The 24,839-nt window shown below is 34.3% G+C and overlaps 2 protein-coding genes across 4 annotated transcripts; one reads left to right on the top strand and one right to left on the bottom strand.

The window, feature by feature from the left end:
- Positions 1-17,476: 17,476 nt before the first annotated feature.
- LOC145096811 (glycerophosphodiester phosphodiesterase GDPDL5-like) lies at positions 17,477-24,447 on the top strand. 3 transcript variants are annotated; one of them, XM_079034170.1, is made up of 17 exons: positions 17,477-18,322; positions 18,408-18,487; positions 18,615-18,698; positions 18,779-18,829; positions 19,098-19,166; positions 19,304-19,414; positions 20,357-20,406; positions 20,510-20,602; positions 21,720-21,832; positions 21,909-22,493; positions 22,744-22,987; positions 23,100-23,138; positions 23,218-23,455; positions 23,528-23,681; positions 23,827-23,874; positions 23,956-24,102; positions 24,184-24,447. In XM_079034170.1, exons 10-13 carry the CDS (start codon positions 22,485-22,487, stop codon positions 23,388-23,390), a joined length of 465 nt encoding a protein of 154 aa, XP_078890296.1. In that variant the 5' UTR covers positions 17,477-18,322; positions 18,408-18,487; positions 18,615-18,698; positions 18,779-18,829; positions 19,098-19,166; positions 19,304-19,414; positions 20,357-20,406; positions 20,510-20,602; positions 21,720-21,832; positions 21,909-22,484; the 3' UTR covers positions 23,391-23,455; positions 23,528-23,681; positions 23,827-23,874; positions 23,956-24,102; positions 24,184-24,447. The 3 variants fall into 3 exon arrangements, with proteins under 3 accessions (XP_078890296.1, XP_078890294.1, XP_078890295.1); XM_079034168.1 differs by lacking the exons at positions 20,357-20,406; positions 20,510-20,602; XM_079034169.1 differs by lacking the exons at positions 20,357-20,406; positions 20,510-20,602; positions 23,528-23,681.
- Positions 19,537-21,495, bottom strand: LOC145099223 (RNA-binding KH domain-containing protein RCF3-like). Its single transcript, XM_079036815.1, has 4 exons — positions 21,212-21,495; positions 20,734-21,118; positions 20,334-20,582; positions 19,537-19,590 (listed from the first exon to the last, which is right to left on the bottom strand). Exons 1-4 carry the CDS (start codon positions 21,493-21,495, stop codon positions 19,537-19,539), a joined length of 972 nt encoding a protein of 323 aa, XP_078892941.1.
- Positions 24,448-24,839: the final 392 nt, after the last annotated feature.

The following is a 24,839-nucleotide window of genomic DNA, read 5'->3' as shown; positions in this document are numbered from 1 at the left end:
TTTGATAGCCAACTTTAAGGATTTGAAGATTAAACCCTTAAATGGAATAATTTGAACAGGTACACCTGGCTTATAGACATGTTCTCCAATTATATCATCACAATATTGTGCATCATGTACTGAACTTGAAGATTCACCACTTAAAATAATAATGCATGAATAAAACAATAATATATATGAATACATAAAACTCATATAAATAAAACAAAAAACATTCATATATGAATACATAAAATTCATGAGGATTCAAAATATATAAAATAAAACATAACTTATTCATATATGAATAAAACGAAAAAAATAATAAATTCGAAATTACAATTATCACACGTTTATTCATATATGAATAAGACAACAATTTATTCATATTAACATATTCATATGTAAATAAATGATAGTCAACAAAATTAAAAACAACAAAATAATTCAATAACTGATACCTTCAAAAAAATGAGTTCTCAACATCTTCTTCTTCACTCTCACTAATAGAAGAATACAAATCACCATCAATAACACTAGAATTCGACATAATACTCAAAATGATCTATATAAATAAACAAAAACAATCTTAATATCAAATATATCTCACAAAAAAAGTCGTAAAGATGAAAACCTGGTTAATTTTGAATATATCTCACCTCAACGTACAAAATATCTGAAAAAAACTTAAATCATATATGATTAGATGATGTAATTAAGCAATCTCTCTCAGTACAGAACGTAAAAACTACAACGATATATCCGATTAAAAATTAAATCAGCTCCGATATTAAATAAATATCTCAAACTACTTAACAAAAATCCGATGAAATAACTCCAATACATATTCGAAACTTGATAATCTTGATAATGAACTTTAATGCAACAACTCCAAAACGAAGATCATAAGCGTAATTCCAAACAAATTATAAAAAACAATAATCTTGATAATGAACTCCGATCTATCCAATTTAAACGATATACATACCTAATCAAATCGGAAACTGAATACGAAGTAGAAAACTGAAACACAGATGCAAAACTTCACGATTAATGGAAAGAATACGTATAATTACTAACGAGTTATATAAAGAAAATAATATTGATATTGAATTCCAAATATCCGATTCAAACGAGCTAAATATATCATCAAATTGGAAACTGATAACAACGATCAGGTAAGTTCTATGTAAAAAAGTTGCTAATTTACAAAGGTACCATTAATGAAAATGGACACGCGCATTTTTTTTTTAATTTGAACATGTTAGATAAATGATTGGCTGAGAATGATTCCCCCATTCTCAACCTTTTTCTTTTTCTCAATTGAACTTACCTATATATATATATATATATATGTGTGTGTGTGTGTGTGTGCGTGTGTGTGTGTGTAGGAAAAGTGAATATAATGTTATGAGGATATAAGATTAGGTATCCAAACTCATTATATTATGTCGTTTTGTATCATATACATTGTAATTGTCCAATGGCCTTACTAAAATCCGAGTTATAACGAAGAAGTTATGACCAATCGAAGATCCGCAACAAAACCGGCAAAACACTGTTCAGAGTAAAAAGTGAGTTTTCAATAAAATGCTTTTTAGACTTAACAATCTAAATGAAAGTTGTAGAATATGTTAAACCGCTAACTTTCATAAAACGAAATGTCAAAATCTAACTTCGTATTAGGAAGTTATGATTTTTCTAAAGTTCAATATAGCAGTATACAACTAAAAACTCGAAATAAATATCGAATGATTTTTAACCGACACAACCTAAACGAGAATCGAAGGTCTCATCAATAGTAGTACAATGGTAAAAAGACAGACGAAAACGGACTTCGGATAAAGAAGTTATAAATTTTTAACGGATTTTCTTGTTCCGATCTGTTAAAAATAATAATATTAAAAATAAACTCAAAATTAGCCGACGAAGTCTAAACGAATGTCGTAGAGTATAATCTCACCTACGCGTATATATATAAAGAACGCCGAAAATGGAGTTCGTATGTTGAAGTTATGAATTTCGGAAGTTTTGGGCACAAAAACCAAAAAATCTTGAAAACCGGGAAATTTCGCATGGCTGGGATCCAGACACGTCACCTCGCATGCGAGATCGCTCGTGTCCATTTCTGATTCGACCGAAGGCGCGGCCCAACCCGGTTCCGACGCGCATCCGAGGCCACTGTGTGCTTCGCTTCTCCTTCAGACGGGTGCCCCCTCGCTTCCGAAGCCGCCACATGTCTGAGTACGTGTCGCTTTCTCCTCTCTTCGGACCGAACCCTCGCACCTATAAAAAGGGTGCGAGATTCTCCGGTTCCTACACCACTTTTACACCATTTTCACCCTTTTCACATATTTCACTCCTATAAACCTCCTTACAAACCCCGAAGCCTCGGTATCGTATCCAACACTTAAATAACATTCCGAGACGCCAGAAGTCAGCAAAACTAGAGTCTTTCGGTATCTAAACCCGACCCTCGCAAAGCTTGATTTCCAACAATAAAGCCTTCTTTTTCTAATAGCAAAGTTCTACCCAATTCACAGTCTATCAAGTGAGTTCATACCCTTGTATTTTCATAGATTTTACTATTTTAAGGGGGGGGGGGGGTACAAGTCTAACATAAAGATTTTGTGTTACAAACAAATGATTTCAAATTGTGATAAAATGACATTAAGTCATCAAAAGTATTTCAAAATATTAAACTCTTATATAAGCTTATATTTTCCCGAAAAGTCATATATATATATATATATATATATATATATATAAGATTTAAAAGACTTATGACTGATAACTTACTGTATTTCCTTTTCCTTGTTTGGATGTGGATTTAAGGTATCGATTATTTGTCCGACTATCGTTTCAATTTTAGTTATATATATCTTGTATATATATAAATAAAAAATGTTATTTCAATACCCTTTGTAAACATGTCGAGCTAGGGGTTGCACTCATGAACAATTAATACCAATATAGAAAGTACATATAAATTATAATAGGTATAATTTATGATTAAAGAACGCTAACTCACGAGTCAAATGTACTAGATTATACTATTTATAAGAACATGGATTTATACTATTGTACAAGAACAAGAGTTTGATTTAGAAGTAAACAAGACTATACATTTAGAGTATACTAAATAAGGAAAATACTATCAATCATTTATTTCAGAATGATTGGGTTTTTATTATACACATAACGTTTATATGCTTTTTATAAGACAACATGTTCAAGTTGTTTATTCATTTAAACAACATAGTTAAAGTCCTGATATTATAACCATAATCTCCAGTCGGGGATCAAAACAAGTGTGTATAGATCTATACTGGGATTGACAACCCCGCACTCAGACTGCTAGCTACAGCCAGGCATACACACCTACGAGTGACAATTGTTATCAATAGTTTTTAATGCCTTCAAAGAATTTTTTCAGGCCATCTAGTCTTAGTATGATTATAATAACTCATTAAAAAAATAATAACAATATGTTGGTGTATAATTAATTAACACGAGTATATTTCCAAAGTACTAGTTTACAAAAATACAGTTTACAGTACAGTTTACAATACCAACTGGTGGAGCCAGGTGCACTCACTTTTACATAATACAAATAAAAAACAATAGGTTTACAAATAGAATGGTTTTATGGGATTAAAACTACTTTTCATATACAATAGAAAATATAGGATTTTCTGGAACATTTTACATATTCAAAGAATAGAAAACGTACTTTTAAACATAAATATTTATGCACGCACTCAAATTTATGTTGATACTCTCTTTTCAAATTACTTGTATTCTCAAGAAAACTATAAACAGGTACTCCCCGAGCTTTTTGAGAAGATGGAGCCATTTTGAGTCATATCTTCTGTATTGTGCTATAACTATTTTTGGTGTCAATATATAGTGATTGGACACATGTAAATGATGGGTTTTGGTCATAAGACATCCTATGTGCTCATACAAACCCTAATGCTTGGATCTAGGTTTCTCTATTGTACATGCTTTGAATCCAAGACTATAAACCCTAATTCTAGTATATGGAAATCAATATTAACATATAATTAGGTTTAAGATATTACCTTGATTGTTATGTAGCAATAACAATCCTAATTCCTCCTTGAATTAGCTTTGGAAGGCTTAGAGTCACAAGTGACACTCCTCTAATGGCTTACAAACACCAAGAGCAAATGGAGAAGGTATAAAGAGAGAGGAGAGAGGTTTAGAATTCGTCCTTAGGACTTCTTGGGAAGGGTTGGCTGAATTCATAAGCCTTAGGGGGTTTATATAGGTGTAAAGATTAGGGTTTTAGTCCTTATCCTTATCTAGTTGCTTGTCCACCAAGCAACCATAAGATAAGTCCTAGAAATCCTTATCCTAGTCGAATTCTAAGGGATTTACACCTCAAATTCGTTCACCATATATATAAGATAATCCTTACCTTATTTTGTAACTATCACATAATTACAATTCAGCCCCTCTAGTTTAATTAATTACACTTGATCACAAAATTAATTCTTAATTAATTATTGACCAATATTAATTAAACAAATATGATTTATGCTTTAATATATTATTCTTATAACATATTAATAAATCATAATAACCTCACTCTCTATTTATTTCTCCAATCAAGTTGCTTTGGTGAAGGCAACCCAAAAGGACCATGCACCATCGGGTCAAGTACATACCAAAATAGTTATGGACTTAGACACTAATCCAACAGTCTCCCACTTGGATAAGTCTAATAACTATTATGTGTATGACTTCAGATCCCGATCTGCAATCGTAGCTTTCCAAAGCCGCTGTCAACTCTGATCCTATCAGATACGCGTGTCCTTAGATAAGGGATCATATATTCCTCCATTCTAGATATCATATAAGAAATGATTTCAAATCATTCTCTTTGTACTATATCTCGATTCCCGATTTATGACGACTGACTAATTGAACAAATCAAATTAGCCCTAGCCCGGCCGAGCATTTACGTTTGTCATCACAAAATCATCGAGGGGCCCAAAGATATCGCTTTTATCCTACTTTGAATAAAAGGAACGGATAAACTTTGATACAATGCTTGCTTGTACTCACGCACCGAATCACACACAACAATATGTTTTATAACACCAAGTTACTGGTGCGTTTACATATGATCAATGTGCAACCGATTTGCAAGATACAACTCACACATCTCAGTTTGAAGAATATAAGATGTTATCGTCTCACCAATCACTCGTGATACAATCCATGGAGCGATTCAAGTGAGCGTGGGTTTAATCCAATGCTCAAATCACATTCATAAGCACTCATGAACGTTGCAACAAACATTTTCTTATGTCTAATACACTTTTAGACAATCCACACACCAATTCACAACAGTCTTCATTCATATCTACTTCCAACATATGAACGACTATGGCCCGTTTGAATAATTCGATTATTCTTAATAAACTCAATTATTCTGGAAGTCAAAACATGCAAATGTGAAACACAAGAATAATACTAATCCCATATGGCCTCAACCCTTTGAGCATAAATAAAACACCTTTTATTTATCACCATATTGATTACTCATTATTTGTAGTTTCGGGTAATCAACTTCTTACTTGAATTACAACACTTGTCCCATGCTCTTAGCATGCACACAATGTTTACCTATGGTTCTTACTTTGTGAAATAGATCACATTGAACACATTTCCAATCATTCTCATTTCACAACTCCAAATCCTTTTCATAAGTAAAAGAATATCAAATTCTTACTACTTACAGAATATGCTAGATTCTAACATTCTTATGCAACTATCCTTTCGTAATGCCACTGCCCCAAAGTCACTAAGACTATTGCCAATGATATTACAAAGTCTTCTTTCGGAGATTGTTACAAGACAATTCCATAGATGTGATGTCTCTCACTCAAAGTACTTTCTTTGAACATCCTTTTGCATAGAAGTTTCTAATCTAGTCATAGATTTCTCAATATTCAATTCCCAATATGGACACACTTCCATATGTTTCATATGACAACTCATTCTTAATAGAATCTTATCTATTCGTAATGATGTCGATATGGTCCATCCAATATGGAAACATTTCCATATTTTCCAATACTACACTTCCAACTACTCACAAGCGACCAATCCTCGTCGAACTTGGATTGACCTTTGATAGTTGTTTAATTATTTTAGTCTAAACCGATTCTAGTCCTTTTTCCCTCTAAATGTGCTCGAAATTTGGAAAAATTTTAGAATGGTCAAACATTAAAGCATTTGCAATCGATCCTATACCCGAAGCGTATGGGACACGACGCATAATGTTTTATTTGCTATGTTCTCAAAATTCGAATTGTGAAGAGGGATGCCGTAATCATAATCGAAATTTTAAGAGCACACTTTGTACCTTTGACTAAATTTTATTAACATTTCTCAACCTAAACCTTTAGATTTGAAATGAAGCATAATATTCTCTCCCTTAATTATAGCAAAACAACTCTTCAACTATTGCGACTTTGCAAAGTATGACTCTTGTTTTCTATAATTAATATTGCTAACCTTGCAATACTTTCCTTAATAATCATACAATCATAACTTTTATGCTCCCACTATCTTGATGATTATTATAAAACATAACACTTATGCTCCCACTAGCTTCGACATGTATTCATAAACATCTTAACTTTCAGAAAAACAATGCTTATTGAATTTCTTAAGTTCATGTTTCTAATACTTAGTGTTTTGATAATCTTTTATCAAGGTTTCTTGAACTTATACACATTTGCCTTCGATAGTTCATATGTGTGTCTAAACAATTAAGACTAATTGCCAAACCTCACAATTCAAATTATGGAAAGGGATGCCGAAACCATAATTGAATTCGAGAATGCAATTTTACAATCACTATCTTCTTAAAATCAGTCTTAGTGAAAGCATTTCCTCACAATCATTTTCATGAAGGAGGAAATCTTATGACACTTAGATTTAAATGGTGTATATGTTCCTATCCATGTGAATTTGTCAAAACCAAAGTTTACGACGAATTCAAACTCATATGGATCGAACTTTCTTAATCTTGATTTCTTGCCTTATGGTAGCACAGCTGCCCACCACATCTTCCAAGTAGTTAAGCAGCTCACCTTTTCCTATCAATGTACTTTCCATTGATCAAGGTGCTTTGCCTTTTATGCGTTCAAAATGAGTACTCATAGAACTCACATGCATAATTAACTCGATTGGATTGGCACATAATCAAAATAATGTCAACACGATAGGTTTTAAACCTCAACTCGTGTGCTAGAGATGATTGATAAGGTTTATTTGATTTGTTCTTGAAACTTTTCAAGACCATTAAGACTCCCACTGACTCCTTGACATATAAGATTCTCTTGTCAAAAACCATTTCTTGACAAACAAATATTCAAGAGTTAGTGTAGTTTTTATCAAAACACTTCATAAATTGGTCTTAGTTGGTCTTTGTCTTATCCAAGACATCACAACTTTCCACATTTAATGAAAGTTACAAACCTTCTTAAAATCTTTCACTCAATGTCACAATCTTAACTTTAAGACTTGTTATTGGAATGAAGTATGATTGACTTATTGATTTAACCATTTCTTCAATTCTTGATTCCTCTTCTTAGACATACAATTGTACTAAGACTCACTTAGAGGATCAATTGAGATATGGTTCTTAATCATTAAGACCTACCATAAAGCATAAAAGGTACTCTCCCATCTTCTTAGAATGGAGAAACTTTTATCTTTCTGCCTACTTGATTCTTCTTATTCGTTCTGCTGTTGATCTAAACCCTTTAATCAATTCAAAATTACACTTAATATTGTAAGTATAATCATATTTACTAAACCTTTAGTAAATCATGACGAATATCTTTGTTACTCTTATGGTGGTCTTGATCAACACGCAACATTTTGTGCTCGATCTCTTAGTCCTTCGCTTGACACTTTGTCAATGAATTTGTCTAATTTCCAAATATGAAATTTCTCATTCATCGTGCAACCAAGTTGCATGATTCCAAATTTCTGTCCAATTGAAACTTGGGCGATGAGAAACTCTCCCTATTTGGTAAATTCTCGACTTTTACATAAACACCATAAATAAGAATCATATCCATTTGTTGTAGAAATATGCAAACACCAATTTTCATAACGATTTCATTGCAAGGAAATAAATAAATAAATAAGTCAAACGAAAATTTATTTTATTTATAAAAGCAGCGGAAAACATATGTCCTTACAATGCAAAATCCATTGAAAACTATGTATTTCGAAAGAAAAAATTCTAACAACTCTATCATAACTATCTAAGATCAAAATCTAATCTTCAAGTCCATGCGATCAAGATCCATTCCTTGTGATTAGATTCATCTTGCTCTTTCACCAAGCTTCCTTTCTTTTCACCAATCCTGTAAAACATTCAAATGCAATCTTATTACATTATGTATTAAGAATTAATGAATAGGAACTTAATGGAGTTAGATAGTGGATTTTACCTGAAGCGCAGCCATACTCTTTGACTCTCCCATCTTCTGGACTCTTCAGGCTCTTTGGGCAGACTTGTATCCAACGCCCTTTCTTTTGGCAGCAAACGCAGGTCGGTTCTCCTAGAACGTCTTCGGAAGCATGGTCGGTTGACTTTCCCAACAAATACGCTCCATTGCTTCGCCAAATCATTTCTGATTCAGCAGCAATGAGCATGTAAGTTAGGTCAATGAGGTTGTCTTCATGATTCATCATATAATACTTTCTTTTGAACTCATTATATGATTCATGAAGTGACTGCAAAACCCAATTCACAGCCAACTCATCTGGGAATGACACACCCAACATTATCGACCTATCGATGTGTGATTTCATTCCTAGAACATGGGCACACACGGGTTTACCATCTTCATGTTTCATTTCCAATAGGGCTTTAGTGATATTGAACCTTTCAATTCTTCGATCTTGTGGGTTAGGGAGAACAATAGGAGGAGGAGGAGGAATTGAAGCATGATTTCTCGTTCCTCGATTAAATCGTGGAATACCATCTTCATGTGGAATACTTGTTCCATGGGATTTGGGAAGACCATAGTTGTCGAACTTTGACATCTACAAAATGGGAGAAAACAAATTCAAGTTAGTTGATTGATTGAGTCCTTAGTAAATCACCCAAATGAGATACTAAGGCTAGGACCCAACACAATATTCTACAACTCGGGAGAGGGATGCCGTAACCCTAATTGCAGAATATTTGAAGGTAAGTGAATGACGATTCACTAATTTCCACCACGAAAAACGAAAAAGAAATTTAAGTTTTAAATCTATGAAAACTCCTAGATCCTTTGAGATTCATTGAACTTTCAATGGCATGTTTAAATCTCGATATGCCCCTCTTGTTTGTGACTGGGATGCCGAGGATCACAAAGCGGGTGTGAATAACCATGCAAACTTACATGGTGCACTCACATGTTACAGTCACCTATTCGATGTGCCGGTAAACCACACACGCTCCACCGAACTATGACAAACATTGAGTCACCCTTTGCTACCTTTGCTTAGACCCATTTATTGTGTCGGTTAACCACACACGCTCCACTAACGTCTTCGCAAGGGCACAAAGTGTAATTTCATGGAATTGCATCAATTCACTTTTGCCTAAGTAACTAAGATTGGGAATTTTATAAAAACATTTAGTTACTTTGATAATTCATTATACTTATAATGGAAGGTTTCGTCCTATCCTACCCGTTCGGCTAATGACCCTCCACTAGTCAAGAGTGCGGTGGGTAAGAGTGGATACCCATTCAATCGCCATTTTATAGGCAATTTCCTTAAACACCCCTTATAGACCAGCTTTGTGAATGAGGCCTACTAACGGTAAGACTGGCTTTTACTCATACATATATATAATGTTAGACTTTTAATGTTATATATAGTATAGGGTGTATTTTATACTTTCAAAATACTAGGTGGTTTAATTTAACAATTATACTTTTAATTCAATTAAATTGTAAACCTAAACTTTTATGGATTTATTAAACCTCTTTTAATTATACACCTTAATTAATTAATAAAACCATAAAGGTGTGATTTGAACCTTTTCAAAACTATGCAAGGGTTTTAGAATTTAACATTCCTAATTAAACTTTTAATCAACTTTTAAATTCCAAAACTTGAGGGCAAGTTTTGAAACATTTCAACACATTAGGTTTTCGAATTTAAATATACATCAAAATTAAACTATTTAATCAAAATTTAAATTCCAAAACTTGAGGGCAAGTTTTGAAACCTTTTTCAAAACATTAGTGTTTTAACTATTTAAATTTCAAAACTACAAACTTTTGGGGTTCAAATTTAAACTATAAAACCTAAAGGGCCATATATGAAACTTTTCACAACAACAAGGATCAAATAACAAATAATTCAAATTAACATTTAATTACATAATTATCCATATTTGATTTGTTTAATGATTTCTTGCAAAACAATTTATCAATTTACTCAAAATAAATAATCAATTATCTTATAAGGAAACAATTATCTTATTAATTGATAAATATCTTCAATTAGATCAAAATTATAGTCAAATATATCATATAATCGGATTAATAATGATCTAACATGATAAGGTAACTATCCATAAGCAAAAACAACAAGAAATCCCGAAGTACCCTCCTTCTGACGCGTTGACTCGTCGAGTCAGCCTTGGACTCGTCGAGTCACCTTGGACTCGACGAGTTCAGCTATGGACTCGGCGAGTCCAGCCTCCAGAATGCAAAAAATCGAATTTTTCAGATATACAATGCATCAATACAATTGAAACCAACCTGGCTTTGATACCACTGATGGGTTTTGGTCATAAGACATCCTATGTGCTCATACAAACCCTAATGCTTGGATCTAGGTTTCTCTATTGTACATGCTTTGAATCCAAGACTATAAACCCTAATTCTAGTATATGGAAATCAATATTAACATATAATTAGGTTTAAGATATTACCTTGATTGTTATGTAGCAATAACAATCCTAATTCCTCCTTGAATTAGCTTTGGAAGGCTTAGAGTCACAAGTGACACTCCTCTAATGGCTTACAAACACCAAGAGCAAATGGAGAAGGTATAAAGAGAGAGGAGAGAGGTTTAGAATTCGTCCTTAGGACTTCTTGGGAAGGGTTGGCTGAATTCATAAGCCTTAGGGGGTTTATATAGGTGTAAAGATTAGGGTTTTAGTCCTTATCCTTATCTAGTTGCTTGTCCACCAAGCAACCATAAGATAAGTCCTAGAAATCCTTATCCTAGTCGAATTCTAAGGGATTTACACCTCAAATTCGTTCACCATATATATAAGATAATCCTTACCTTATTTTGTAACTATCACATAATTACAATTCAGCCCCTCTAGTTTAATTAATTACACTTGATCACAAAATTAATTATTGACCAATATTAATTAAACAAATATGATTTATGCTTTAATATATTATTCTTATAACATATTAATAAATCATAATAACCTCTCTCTTTATTTATTTCTCCAATCAAGTTGCTTTGGTGAAGGCAACCCAAAAGGACCATGCACCATCGGGTCAAGTACATACCAAAATAGTTATGGACTTAGACACTAATCCAATAGTAAATACTTTTACTTTTAAATGCAATGGTTGTTTTGTACTTTGATTACTATGATGCATGTGTTGTGATACTACAAATGAAGTCCTCTACCCTCGGACGTTTCTGCCGTCTAGTTTGGGGGTGTGACAGATTGGTATCGGATTATTGTTTATAGTAAACTCAGTATATCAATCCATAAAAGACATACAAACTATAAATACAATGGGGCTGAGAGCTCTGACTAAAAGTATACTTTTTAAAAATTAAAGTATTTTTAATAGAAGTATACTAACACTCATTCATACAAGTACAGTATCACAATCATAATAACTTAAAAGTATTTGGATGTTGGAAATTGCAGTCAAACCTGGGCAGTTATGTAATTATATCTGGGATCAATATAGCCTGATCAACTATATTGGTTTGAGATACAACTAACATGTGTTTGGGAGTGATGGTAGTGTTGCGACATGTCTAAAACTTACCGACTGTACATATACAGAAGAGCTCTGGAACAAACATAAAGTTAAAATACTATAAGAGTATTTTAGGCACTATATACAAATAACAAACATGTGAAAACAAAAGAACCATTGTAAGTAGTGCTATAAATATTAAGGGTATATTACAGTTATATATAATTAAAGTTATATAGACTTAGAATATGTGATCTAGCTTCATTCCTATTCCTTGTTTGGTTGTGGATTTAGAGCCGAATCATTTAATCGAAGGTCAATTATAGCCAAGTTATATATAATTAGTATACACTTTGTAGTTATAGTAGTACTCAGGACAAGTCATACATAATTCATTATCTGTTAACTATTAGTTTCTCTCGTGGAAACTTGTATTTGTAATCTATCGTTACTAATTATGTTCTATATCTCTTATCCTTATTCCCGCACAGATCCAATGGCCGGATATCATTTACCAGGGGACCCTTACTTTCCGAACCACGATAACGAAGGATGGATAGTAGAGGATCCGGAAGAGGATCCAAAAGAAGAGGATCCAAAAGAACAGGATCCAGAACAAGAGGACGAAGAAGATGAAGATAAATATTCAGAGGGTACCGACACAGAACCCACAGTATACAATCCCCCACCAGTCATCCCACCTCCCACAGTCAGGCAAGGATTTCAAGGGCCAATGCCAGTTTAGGGAGATCACATATACCACTGGATTCGACAACAGGGCCAACGCCCACCCTATGGAATGTGCGGAGATTTCTAGAACCTTAGTAACGGAGGATCAGCCGGCAGGGCTCTTCCTGTCATTGTTCATTGTATAGCTCGCCAAACCGATCAGGCAAGGGTTTCAATAAACCGGATCCTGGAAGTCAATGCAACGACACAAATCAACGCTATGGATATTCGTCGTCGGGACGAAATTCAAGATGAATCCCAAACCCACACAGAAAGACTACAAAACCAAATGAATGTTGCCCTAACGAAAATAAGAGAATTAAGGGAGCATCAGATAGCTAATGGAAATTAAACACCAGGAAGCAGAGTCTAGTACTCGACATAGTACGCGACGCAAGTAGTGTTTATGCTATTTCCAATTTTGTTATAGATTAGGACTTTGGCTAAATGTTTTATTTTCAGTAAACTGGTGTATTGTAGACCTTTAGAAAGGTCCAACTTTCCAAACAACATATTGTATCCAAGATATCGAATGTACATGTACAAAACCATATATCAATAAAATGATAAGCATTTTACTTCAGCAAGAGTTATTACAATTTTCATAAACATCTTATTTCATAAATTTTGGTTATAGTGTAAATCTACGGATATGTTCTAGTGCTATTTTTCATGTTTTTTAGTATGACAATGAAAATTTCATTTTCGGTAGGTCGGTTTGATGTCGATGTTTTCCCAGTATTGTGGTATATTGTAGACTAGCTTTAAGGTCAAGTTTTCCAGACTATATGTACTCAATATACCAATACAATCGACATGCATTTTCATAGTCTTCGAAAAATAACCAATCAAGTTCATGTTATCTTTTTACAAGTTATACTTGTAATAGACTTCTATTACCAATTCATTACGAGATTCATATTGAACTAAGTGTTTTAGTTCAGAGATATCAAATTCATGTTTATTCTTGATATCCAATTGTCTTTTTCATCTTTTAACTTTTATAGTAAAAGATGCCTCCATAGAGAAACCCAAGGCGTGTCAATGTTAATGAAGCGCCAACACCACCTCCGCCACCACCTCCTCAGTTTGACACTGCCATGTTTCAGGCGGTGGTCACGACAACTATCGCAGCTGCTATGTGTCATATAACACCACTGTCACTAGTGGAACAGAAGTTGGTGCGCATCCCTCCAACCACAACGAAAATCACGGGCTCTCATGAGAGTGTACCTATAAGGACTTCTCAAACGCCAAACCCAGGATCTTTAACGGGATTGGAGGTGTTATGGCGTTAAGGCAATGGATCAAGAAAATAGAGGCAGTCTTCGAGATATGCTCCTATCTGGAAAGTAGCAAGGTTAAGTTCGCTGCTTGTACCTTTGCTGATAGAGCCCTAACATGGTGGAATGGCCATGTTAAGTCAATAACTCTGGTAGCGGCTAATTTAATAAGTTGGGAGAACTTGAAGATAATGCTCATGCGGGAGTACTACCCACGGGGTGAAATTCAGAAGCTCGAGCAAGAGATGTGGGGTCTTACTATAGTTGGTTCAGACATAACAACCTACACAAATCGATTCTACGACTTAGTGATCCTTTGTCCAGAAATGGTTCCTCTGGAGAGCAAAAAGATTGAAAGGTACATTTGGGGGCTATCTCCCCAGATTCAAGGAAGTGTCATTGCTTCCACGCCTGTTACCTTTGACAGTGCCAAAGAGCTGGCACAGTCCCTTATTGACCACAACGCCCGTCAAGACTCAGTGGTTGCGGCCCCAGAACAACCCAAGGGAAACAATGTCACACCCCAAAACCTAAACGGTGGAAACGTTCTTGGGCGGAGGATGTCATGTACAGTATCACAACAATGCATAATAGTAAACAAGCAACAACATCATCCACTGCATTAATAATATAATTTTAATACAAGTGTGTTCTGTGTATAGTTTATAAGGCACAAAAAATCGAAAATAAAAATAAAGACGAGTCTTGAAATCTTCGACTTCTCAAAAACCTGGTCATCGGTACCTGTCTACTGGTGTCCTGAGAATACAAGTTATTTTTGAAAGAGTAGATCAACATTAAAGCTGGTGAGTTCATAAGTATTTTAGTGTCATTGTTTGTATGAAAATATTTGATGTAAATGTTTGTAAGTGCTTGTAGTAAATGTTTGTATCTCCTAGAAAATTATTTATTTTCTACTAAAAAATAGCCTCCTACCAAGGCCCGAATGTTCTGCGTGTTGTTTGTTTGTAAAAGTGCGTATCTTTCCCAAGTATGGCTATCATTACCAAAATATAGTTTACATTACTGTTTATGTGAGAAGATCACAATGTGAATGCAATGGGAAAATAACGATGTACTGTAGTATTGTATATAAGTAACTACCAATGTACTAACTACCTTAAACCAGTTTGTTAATTAAGGTAAAATGTGATATGATTGTAACCATACTTGATCGACTAGTAAAACACGACGCTCGATGACGTCGAAATGGTATGACATTCGTCACTCGTAGACCTGCAGGTCCCACTATAGCTAGCAGCAAGGTGTAGGACCGTCAGTCTCGTATAAATCTATACACAAATTCACACTCTCCCTCCAGGAGACTCTGGTTACAAAACGTGACACATCAGTAGGTTGCCATGCCATCAAAATAGTGGCTCACATTAACGTTATAGTATTCTAGTGTTTGTATAGTATGTTCTCTCCGTTCTAGTGTATAGTAATTATATTGCCATATTTATACATATTTTTAGGCAATATTTAAGTACATTTATATATATATTTTGGTTATTTATACAGAATTATGATACTTATAAGGATAAAATATTATTTGCAGCCAAAATAAAGCATTTTTGAAGAGAGGGACCAAAAGTGACAATGTATGGAACATTGGAGGCTTGGAGTACAAAAGGTAAAGAAGATCACGGAAATTACCAAAACCACGACGTGGCAGAGATAACCATGATGTGGCATGAGTATTCTAGAAGAAAAGATTATGTGAAGGAGTCCTTGCCTGATACGGATAACTTGATAACCACGACGTGGAAGGGATAACCATGACGTGGCACGGGATTTTTAAGAATATATATATATATATATATATATATATATATTCTTGGTCATTACAAAGAGGAGATTTTTTGGTAGCTAAGAGGGGTTCTTGGAGACGAAAATTCAGAGGAGAAGAAGAACTCGAAGCTGGTTTCAACACCAAGGAAGTAGAAGTACATAAATTGATTCATAGTTTGGTACACTTTAACATGTTTTGGATTATAGTAATCGTTTGTTTAGTTGTTAATATGTCCAGCTAAATCTAGCTGCTTTAGTTAGCTAGATGAAGCTGGAACTCATGGTTTTAATGCATTAGATTTAACTTTAATTGTTGGTGATATGCTTGTGTTTATTGATTTTACCTAGCATGCTTGAATTAGTTATTTGATTACTTTGAATTCCTGTTCTGTGCAGTTAGTGAACACAATTATGCTTGAACTTGAATACCTAATAATATAGTGAACACTAGTTATTGGAGCTAAGATCAAACCAATCTTATATTAGTAATTGAAAAATTAAATTAAGTTGTGTTAGAGAACTCATATTATGACTGTAATTGTGTTTTGATTAATCAATCTTCATGGCTCCAATCTTATTTAATAATTGATTCTGTGTTAACTATTGTATGAACATAAATACAATTACACGAATTGATTAATAATTAGTAGATTTAGAACTAAATTACTAATATTATCTTAATTGGTCACCAACAGTAATAGTTATAGCTAATGTATAACCATTGAGTGAAAGTGGATTCGAACTAACAGAAGTGTTTTGTTTATTGATTAAGTTATTGTTAAAGAATTAAGTTCATCTAAACTTGCAAAATTAGATTAGAAAACCCTTTTAGCTTGTTAATAATTAGATTAATTTAGTAGTAAATAAAGTAATTGATAACACCGTTCTCTGTGATCGTCACCCGACTTACCTAAGCTATACTGTAATCTGACTAGGTTACTGCCTATAAGTGCATAGTTAGTCTAAGTTTGTTAGGTTATAAATATTAAAATTAGTGGGTACTTCCGTGCACATTAAGTTTTTGGCGCCGTTGCCGGGGAACGACTTAGTTTATTATTTATTTGCTTGAAGTTAATCGATCCTTTTTGTGGGGTAAAACCTGCAAAAAGTTATTTTTCCAGCAAAAGTTTTTTTAGCTTTAGTTTTTATTCTCTGTTTTCAGTTTTTAATTCACTTAATTTTTCGTTTCTAAGAAGGTTTGATTAATTTTTTTTTATTACAGAACTCACGACGTGAGTATATAGATTCACGACGTGAGAATTGTGATTTTAGTTTTTTTTTAGGTTTTAGTTTATTTTTCTTAGTACGGTTTTATGTTTTTATCCTTGTTGTTTAGTTTGCAGGAGTTCATGACCAAAGGCTCTAACACCCCTTTGGTAATACCGCTTGAAGATCCCGAGTCTGCAATTTACAAGAAGAAGACGCCCTTACAAGAATTCAAATCAGTGTTCTCAAAGAAATCAGGGGAGTCACTACTAGAAAAATACCCTTTAATGACGCGCAAACCATGACACGCGCTGTTTTAGGATACGCAAAAGTGTATACCCTAAAAATAATATCAGTTCTTCCAATCGTGAAGGATTTAGGATGCGTATTTTTGCGTGCCCCTAAAATTTGTGTCAAAAAAGGCGGAGGGCACCTGTCTTAAAATGCGTATCGTGAAATCATGTCACTTTATATTTTTTGTAATGAAACGCGCATCTTCATCAGCGGGAGAAGGAATTCCCAAAATAATTAGAAAAGTTGAAAACCCCGCCATGGCGATTTAGGGTTTCCGTCTCCATCTCTTGTTCACTTCTATCTTAACTTTCTCTTCCATCTACAATCTCTTTCTGGCGATGAAGGTTTCTCATGATTTTTTGATGTACTTACAAACCCTAGGTCCTGATGCGTGATGCGTGCGTATGTTGCACCTGATGCGTTCTTTGGATTTTTTATAAGCAATCGTGATATTGAATACATGTCCCCTCTCCCACCGATCAAGCTTCGGAATGATTGTTATCCCTCTGCCTTCCCCTGCGAATACGCTCCCATCTCCCATAATGTCAAACTCCTGAAACGGCCTCTTTCTGCTAATCCTACCGACAGTCCGACACCATTAAATTGGATCCCTAGATGCTCTGGTCATCGACTTCTGAGGGTATAAACATGTCAGATTCTGACATAGAGAAGGCAAAAAGGGTTGTTTTTTTTATCCAATTTTAATTTGCCAAGTGATGTTATAATCCTTGATCGCATAGTCTATTATGCTCATGGTGGTGATGTTGCTGTTGCGTTTCTAAGAGGTGGCATCCATATTTTTTCTGGTTCTAGTTTTACACATGTTGATAACTATTAGATCAATGTTTTTTCTGCAATTGCTTCTCCAGTATTTTCTTCTACAAGTTGTTGCTCTGTTTGGCATGATACAACCAAGGATTGTACTATGTTGAAGATTATTCGTGTTCTTCCCCCTGCTGTTCCTAGCAGTCAAGTGAAAGCAAACTCCTCAACATGGGAACGCGCAATTGCAGAAAGGTATTCTAATTTAATTTCTACAGAGCTCGTGACATTTGAAGCTATAAGAAATGCTGACATGGCATTTTGTATCAATACATCCCAGATTTTGATGGAGTCTTATGGTTGGAGTTGGTTGGTGGCATGGTGTTGGTTGTACACAAAGTGCTACTGAGGATGGAATTGGTAATAATATTAATTAGCAATGTTTGTAATCCAAAAAAACTTTAGGCCTAAAAAATTAGCTAGTGAAGGACAATTTTGTCATTTCAAGAACATGTGTTGATGTTGTGGTTGTTATCTTGTTACTCAGTTTCACTGAACAATGTGATTGCGGTTCTGGATGCGGATTTTGCATTCTCTTCCTTCCACTTAGCACAGACAACAATATGGGCCTGTATGTTTGTTTAAGCTATTTCTCTAATTTATGGATGGTTCTTTTTCTGTTGGATTTAATTAAAAATAAAAAAAATACAGGGATTAGACAGGATAAAATGCAGGATATTAGAAGGAACAAATGCTCAAGAGGTGAGAGCAATGGTGATGGATATGCAAGTGTGATTGTTACTTGATATGTTGGGGAAAGGAATAGAATTGGCTCTGGTTAATAGAGAAAACAATTATAACGTGAAACTGCTTTTGTGACATGTTGGCAACATCATAAGGCAGAATGAATTTCTTTCTTGTTATCTAAATCAATATCTTTGACCAAATTTCTTTCAATACAAAGGGTGACAACTAAATTTTGTTGACAGAGAGCAGTAGATAATTTGTGCATTTGTTGTGCTGCCTGTAGGTTGATGCTGATGATGATGTAATTTTAATGATGCAAAGGCATATTGGCTCAGACTACCAGCATCCGAAGGTATATATATATATATATATATATATATATATATATATATATATATATAGTATTCTTTTCATAATATCATTATATAACTAACTTCAAACCCTTTTTTTGTGTTTTAATACACATTTTCATGATTGCACCTTAACCAGGGGCATGAGCTTGTAATGGATGTGCTATACCACCTCCATGCTGTCAGGGTGTCAGATTCAGCCTAAGATTCTTCAGGGGTCGTTGTATATGAGAAGTTCCTTCTGGAAGTGGTAAGAACTGGCTATTTAATTGATCCACATAAAACTTTTAAACTCTTTTTTAAAAAAAAAAAGAAGTGGTTTGGTTCAACATCTACATCTTGGGTTCAAAAACTGAAAGATTTGGAACATAATCAGTTTACTTGCAAACAATGAAACATATTGGCATGAAGTACTTTGTCACCACACTAAAACATATTAGTTTTAAGTTTGGAAATCATATAACTTTTTCCTTAAAAGTAAAAATGGAGTACATGAAAATAACCTACGAGCAACTGTATCTTCTATATTTTTCAAGCACACTAAAAGTTGTTATCAAGACAACAGGATAGGCAGGGACCTGTGGGGGAGCTTATGATTTAGCATTTAGATCTTAATAACCATTATATGATTGTTTTTTCACATATTTAGCTATCGCTCTCAGCCAGAAATTCATGTATCTCGACTTAATTTTGGTTTCACCATCAACCACAAGATGCAAATGAATAAGTTTGACGCGATTGATAACAAACTACTAAAATAATAAGTGTACCCAAACTAGCATATTACGAAGTGAAGTTTCATATTTAGTTATCAAAATAATAAATGGGTGTATTGGTAACCAAGTTTTTAGAGTTTTTAGGAGCTGTTAAAAAAAACTCGAACTAAAAAAAAGGTTTCGTTCGAGAGTACGGACCTACTGCTTTTATTTTTGAACAAAATACTTTTAATCCAACACTTATAAAGAGAAAATCATGTTTACCATAAGGCTATCTTGGGACATGACAAGGAAAAGTACAAGTATCAAGTTGTTGATACAAAGACTATTAACCAAATTGGTCACATTATCTATCTTTGCACATGTATCCAGCCAAGCTTTGTTATTTTCTCTATGTTCATTTCCACCTGTCACCAAGAGAGAGAGAGATAGAGAGAAATAACAATAACATGCCTGAACTACTTCTTCATTTTCAGCAGCATACTGTGGAGTTTGATCCTTTCGTAAAATACGAATAAAAGCATCAGTTGAGTTTCTCATTTCAGATATAACTGCACCACCCTTTCCAAGGATACATCCAATCTGATGTGCAGACACAATGACTTTTGCTGTCACTGGCTTGGTCTCAGGTGCAGCCCTAAATATCCTTGTCTGTACACGAAGAACTGCATCTTGGGGAGCACATATCTGCTCATCTGGGACCTACAATCCATTTCTTCAATGTAATTTGATACTTGATATAATAAACTTCAAGTTTTCAATTGAAATTTGCAAACTAGAATGGTGTGTGTGTGTGTGTATATATATATATATATATATATATATATATATATATATATATATAATTGGGTACCGCTGGTCCAGATATGGTAATGATGCAGTCATCTGACCCACCACTTCTCTCAAGGACTTTAATGTCACATCCAGTCTCGTGCTTCAATTCCTTCACAGTAGCCCCTCCTTTTCCAATTACACCTCCCACCTTCTCATCGGAGCATATCAAACGGTACGTTAGCATGTCTGTGAAAGGACCAAAACGCCCTCCCTCATGATGCCCTGCTCGTCCATTTGGATGATGTGGATGTTGCTCACAAATATTGCTATTATTCACAATCACATTGTTGGAAGCCAAAGAATCACTCTTGTCCCGAGCTCCAGCTGGAGCTGGATGATCCAGAAGCTGTTGTGAAACAGATTCAAGCCCTTTCCTAACTGCACTCACTTCCCCAGAAATTTGTTTGTTATTTAAGACAAAAGAAAAAATTGTGAGTTTGATGGCAGTCAACATGGGTTTTTAGATAAATCCTGATTCAAAAATAAGCTTTACCTGAACCAATTCGTCAGAAGAAGATGCACATGCAAGAAGTTTATCCCTTGGAAGAATCCTTATTTGTTCCCTGCTTTCAGAAGCCATTCGCTTGATTACACCAACAGATTTTCCCAAAAGGCAACCCACTTGAATAGAAACTACAAGTAGCCTCACAAAAAATATTTCTTCATTCATCTCTGCTTCTTCCACCATTCTTTCAAACACACAAAACAGATCCTTCTGCACACAAGAACCTAAATATTTCCAAAACTCTTCCACTTTTATCCTTATTTTCTTGAGATACATTAACACCAGTACCCTTCTTTTCTGGTTCTCACCTTTAAGTCACCTTTGTAAATGGTGTTGTGATTTGAATGATGTTTATTTTTCTGTTTTTCTCCATTATGTCATCTATTAATATATGATTTTGAAGATATCCTTTACTAAAAGGATATCTTACTATGTATATATGTATACATAGTAAGAACATCAAAACTTTCAAACTGTTTTAAAAAGTGATCATTGTCCAGGCTGTCAGCAACCGAATTTGCCCAAGAGAGAAGAACCTGTTATTTACATTAATGGAAAGCCCTTTGTGCTTCGTGAGGTTGAAGGACCCTACAAAAACATGCTCGAGTATACGGTATATAATAATAATCATCTCTCATTTTTAATGTTTATTATTTAAATATAATCAAGTGTCAAGTGGTTTAATGTAGGGAATTGACTGTGATAGAGTGGAGATAATGGAAGCTCGATTGAAAGAAGATATTCTCAAAGAATCTGAACGTTATGGAGGTGATATTATGGTCATTCATGAAACTGAAGATGGAAAGATATTTGATGCTTGGGATCATGTAAGGTGTGATGTGGTTCAGACCCCACTGGAGGTATTCAGAACTTTAGAGGCAGATGGGGTGGAATGTCGAGAAGCTTTAGATGCGGTGATTAATAGATGTTAAGAATTGCAAAACATACAACATAAGATTGAGACCCGGACGCTTCTTTAGTGCTCCTGTAGGTAAGGCTGTAAATATTTTATTTTCATAAAATATTAATTTTTCTCAACACTACAGTTGTGTGTATGTAAATTGTAATTAATGTCTGTATATGAAAGGATATTTTAGTCATTTACTAAGAAAAGGGTATGTTATGCTTTGTTGTAAAACAAACAACTGAGGCACTGGCGGAACAGGTTACATAGGAGCATTTTGACAATGGACTGATATACCCTATGTTCACTAACATCCATAAGATTTCCGCTCATATTGCTGCCAGGGTGGCAGCCAAAGCATATGAACTTGGTGAGAGACCTTTTATTGTTTGTGATATATATATATATATATATATATATATATATATATATATATATATATATATACACACACACACACATACATACTGTTAAAGTTAAACTAAGCACATGTGTGCTACTAGAAAAACTAATTTTCAGATTTCTAGAAGTGAACAAGACTGAGCCCTCAACCAATCAAACATATGGCTCACTTTTAAGAAATCTGACATTTATGAATACATTTGCTTCTGGTGTTTTAGTTCCCTAAATCATACATATGGCCTGTGGACAATGACTTCTATTTACAACCATCTACCTCATTGATCTTGGATGCCGACAAAGAGGGTTTACAAGTATTTGGTTCAGATTTCATGAATGATGTGCTACTTGCATATAATTACAGTTATGACCCTGTAGAAGCGTATCTGTATTTTGTGGATAATGGCAGATTCTCTATGGATGGTGTGCTTTCCGATAATCCAGTGACTCCATCAGCAGGTTTTAGTAAGTTTTGAACCCTTTAAATCTCATAATATGATTTTGCATATATTGAAAAAGGTTGAATGCAAGAAATAACATTCTATTTTCATAAGCTAATATTTCTACAACCATGCAGGTTGTTTTTCTCATATTGGGAAAAAACATTCTCAGCCAGGTGTGTCATTTTATACACAATCATTTGACATTTATATATGTTCATCATAAATCATTAATTAAATCCCTTATTGCTTTAGGAAAAGGAAAGCCTTTAATTATCTCATTTGAAGGAGCAATTGGGGAGTTTCCAGGGTGTAGTGATTTAGCATACAGAAAAGCTGTTTTAGATGGAGCAGATATAATCAATCGTCCTGTTCAGATGACCAGTGATGGAGTAGCTTTTTGGCAACCTTTCATCCAGTGTTCCTGAGCTTCAATCTGGAAATGGAATATATACATTCAGCCTCACATGGAGCCAGATTAAGAGCTTAAGACGTAAGTATTTTATTAGTGTCTTTTCATCAACTTGTCCCAATGGTGACCATTAAAGCACCTCTGCATTCACAGTTGATCTGTTGTGAACCAAGAGTTGTTGTGGAAAGAGAAGTGCTTTAGAATACTTGTCACTTTTAACTAGAAACTCATCCCTTGCACCACTTCCTGAATGCAACATTCTATATTTTCCATTAAAATTCTTTGCAAGAACAATTCACCCGATCAGGTAATGCCAAATAGCAACACACTTCCCTTTTTTATTGTTCATTATAGCATTACACTTTCATTTCTTCTTATTATAATATGAAAATTCACTCAATTATATATATATGCTTTTCATCAACATAATTGCTTCTTCTTTGTATGGCTAGTTCTCCTCTGTTGACCATGGAGTAAGCAAGTTGTCTCTTCTGTCAAAGGTTAGAATCACGAATTACAATCAAGACTTGTGATTAGTTGTATATGTTGGACAATAGATTATTTAACATTTTTTGTAATAGGTGTTTGCAGTGACTGTGAGATTCATTCAAAAGGATCCAGAGGAGAAGAAATCATCATTCAACCTGAGACCGTATTTCAGGTTATTCATTGATTGGCTGCTTGACCTTAGTACCCTTGATCCGGTTTTTGAAGGTGCAAACTTTCAGGTGTGTATTCACTTTTCTCTTTTCTCTTTCATATCATCTTGTATTGTATAGCATGTCAAGTTACCGATTTGCCTTGTGCAGGTTCGTCAGCTCTAGCAACCTCCTTCCATGCTCTGTTGCCTCTCAAAGTTCCTGTATGCATTCAGGTTATTCTCTCAGAAAGGAAATTGTCAAAGGAGATGTCAAATGAGAATTTAGTCATGGGTTTCTTTAAATGTTATACATGTTTTGTTTTCTATAATAAATATTATGCAATATTAGCAATGTGTTACATTTACTTACTATTGGAATGCTTATTTGTATTTGACATATTAATTCAATGAATTATCTTTATTATTTATGGTATTTTATTTTGTATTATGAGACTTTTAATGTGTTATTTAATTTAAAAATTAGTAAATCTATCAAAAATATATAATTTTAAAAACATTTAAAATTATGACATGCAAAAATGTGTGTCGTCTTCCTTTATGACAGGGGCTTCCATGATACGCATTGCGTGTCATCGATACGCACGTTGTAAGGTTACGACACGCAAATGCATGTCTTCTTCCTTTATGACAAGGCCTTCCTTGATACGCATTGTGTGTCATAACTGCGCGTCGTAAATGCATGTCATAAATGCGCGTCGTAAATAGACGACGCACAAAAGCGTGTCGTCTCTCGTTATGCTAGGGCCCTCCTTGACACACATTTGCGCGTCGTCTGAGCGTTTTACGACACGCATTGCGAGTCGT

The sequence above is a fragment of the Lactuca serriola genome, chromosome 4 (assembly GCF_051521515.1).
Source record: "Lactuca serriola cultivar US96UC23 chromosome 4, Lser_US96UC23_V15, whole genome shotgun sequence".
Classification (NCBI taxonomy): Eukaryota; Viridiplantae; Streptophyta; class Magnoliopsida; order Asterales; family Asteraceae; genus Lactuca; species Lactuca serriola.
Note: the sequence above shows the minus strand (reverse complement) of the source record. Positions and strands in the feature narration are given on the sequence as shown.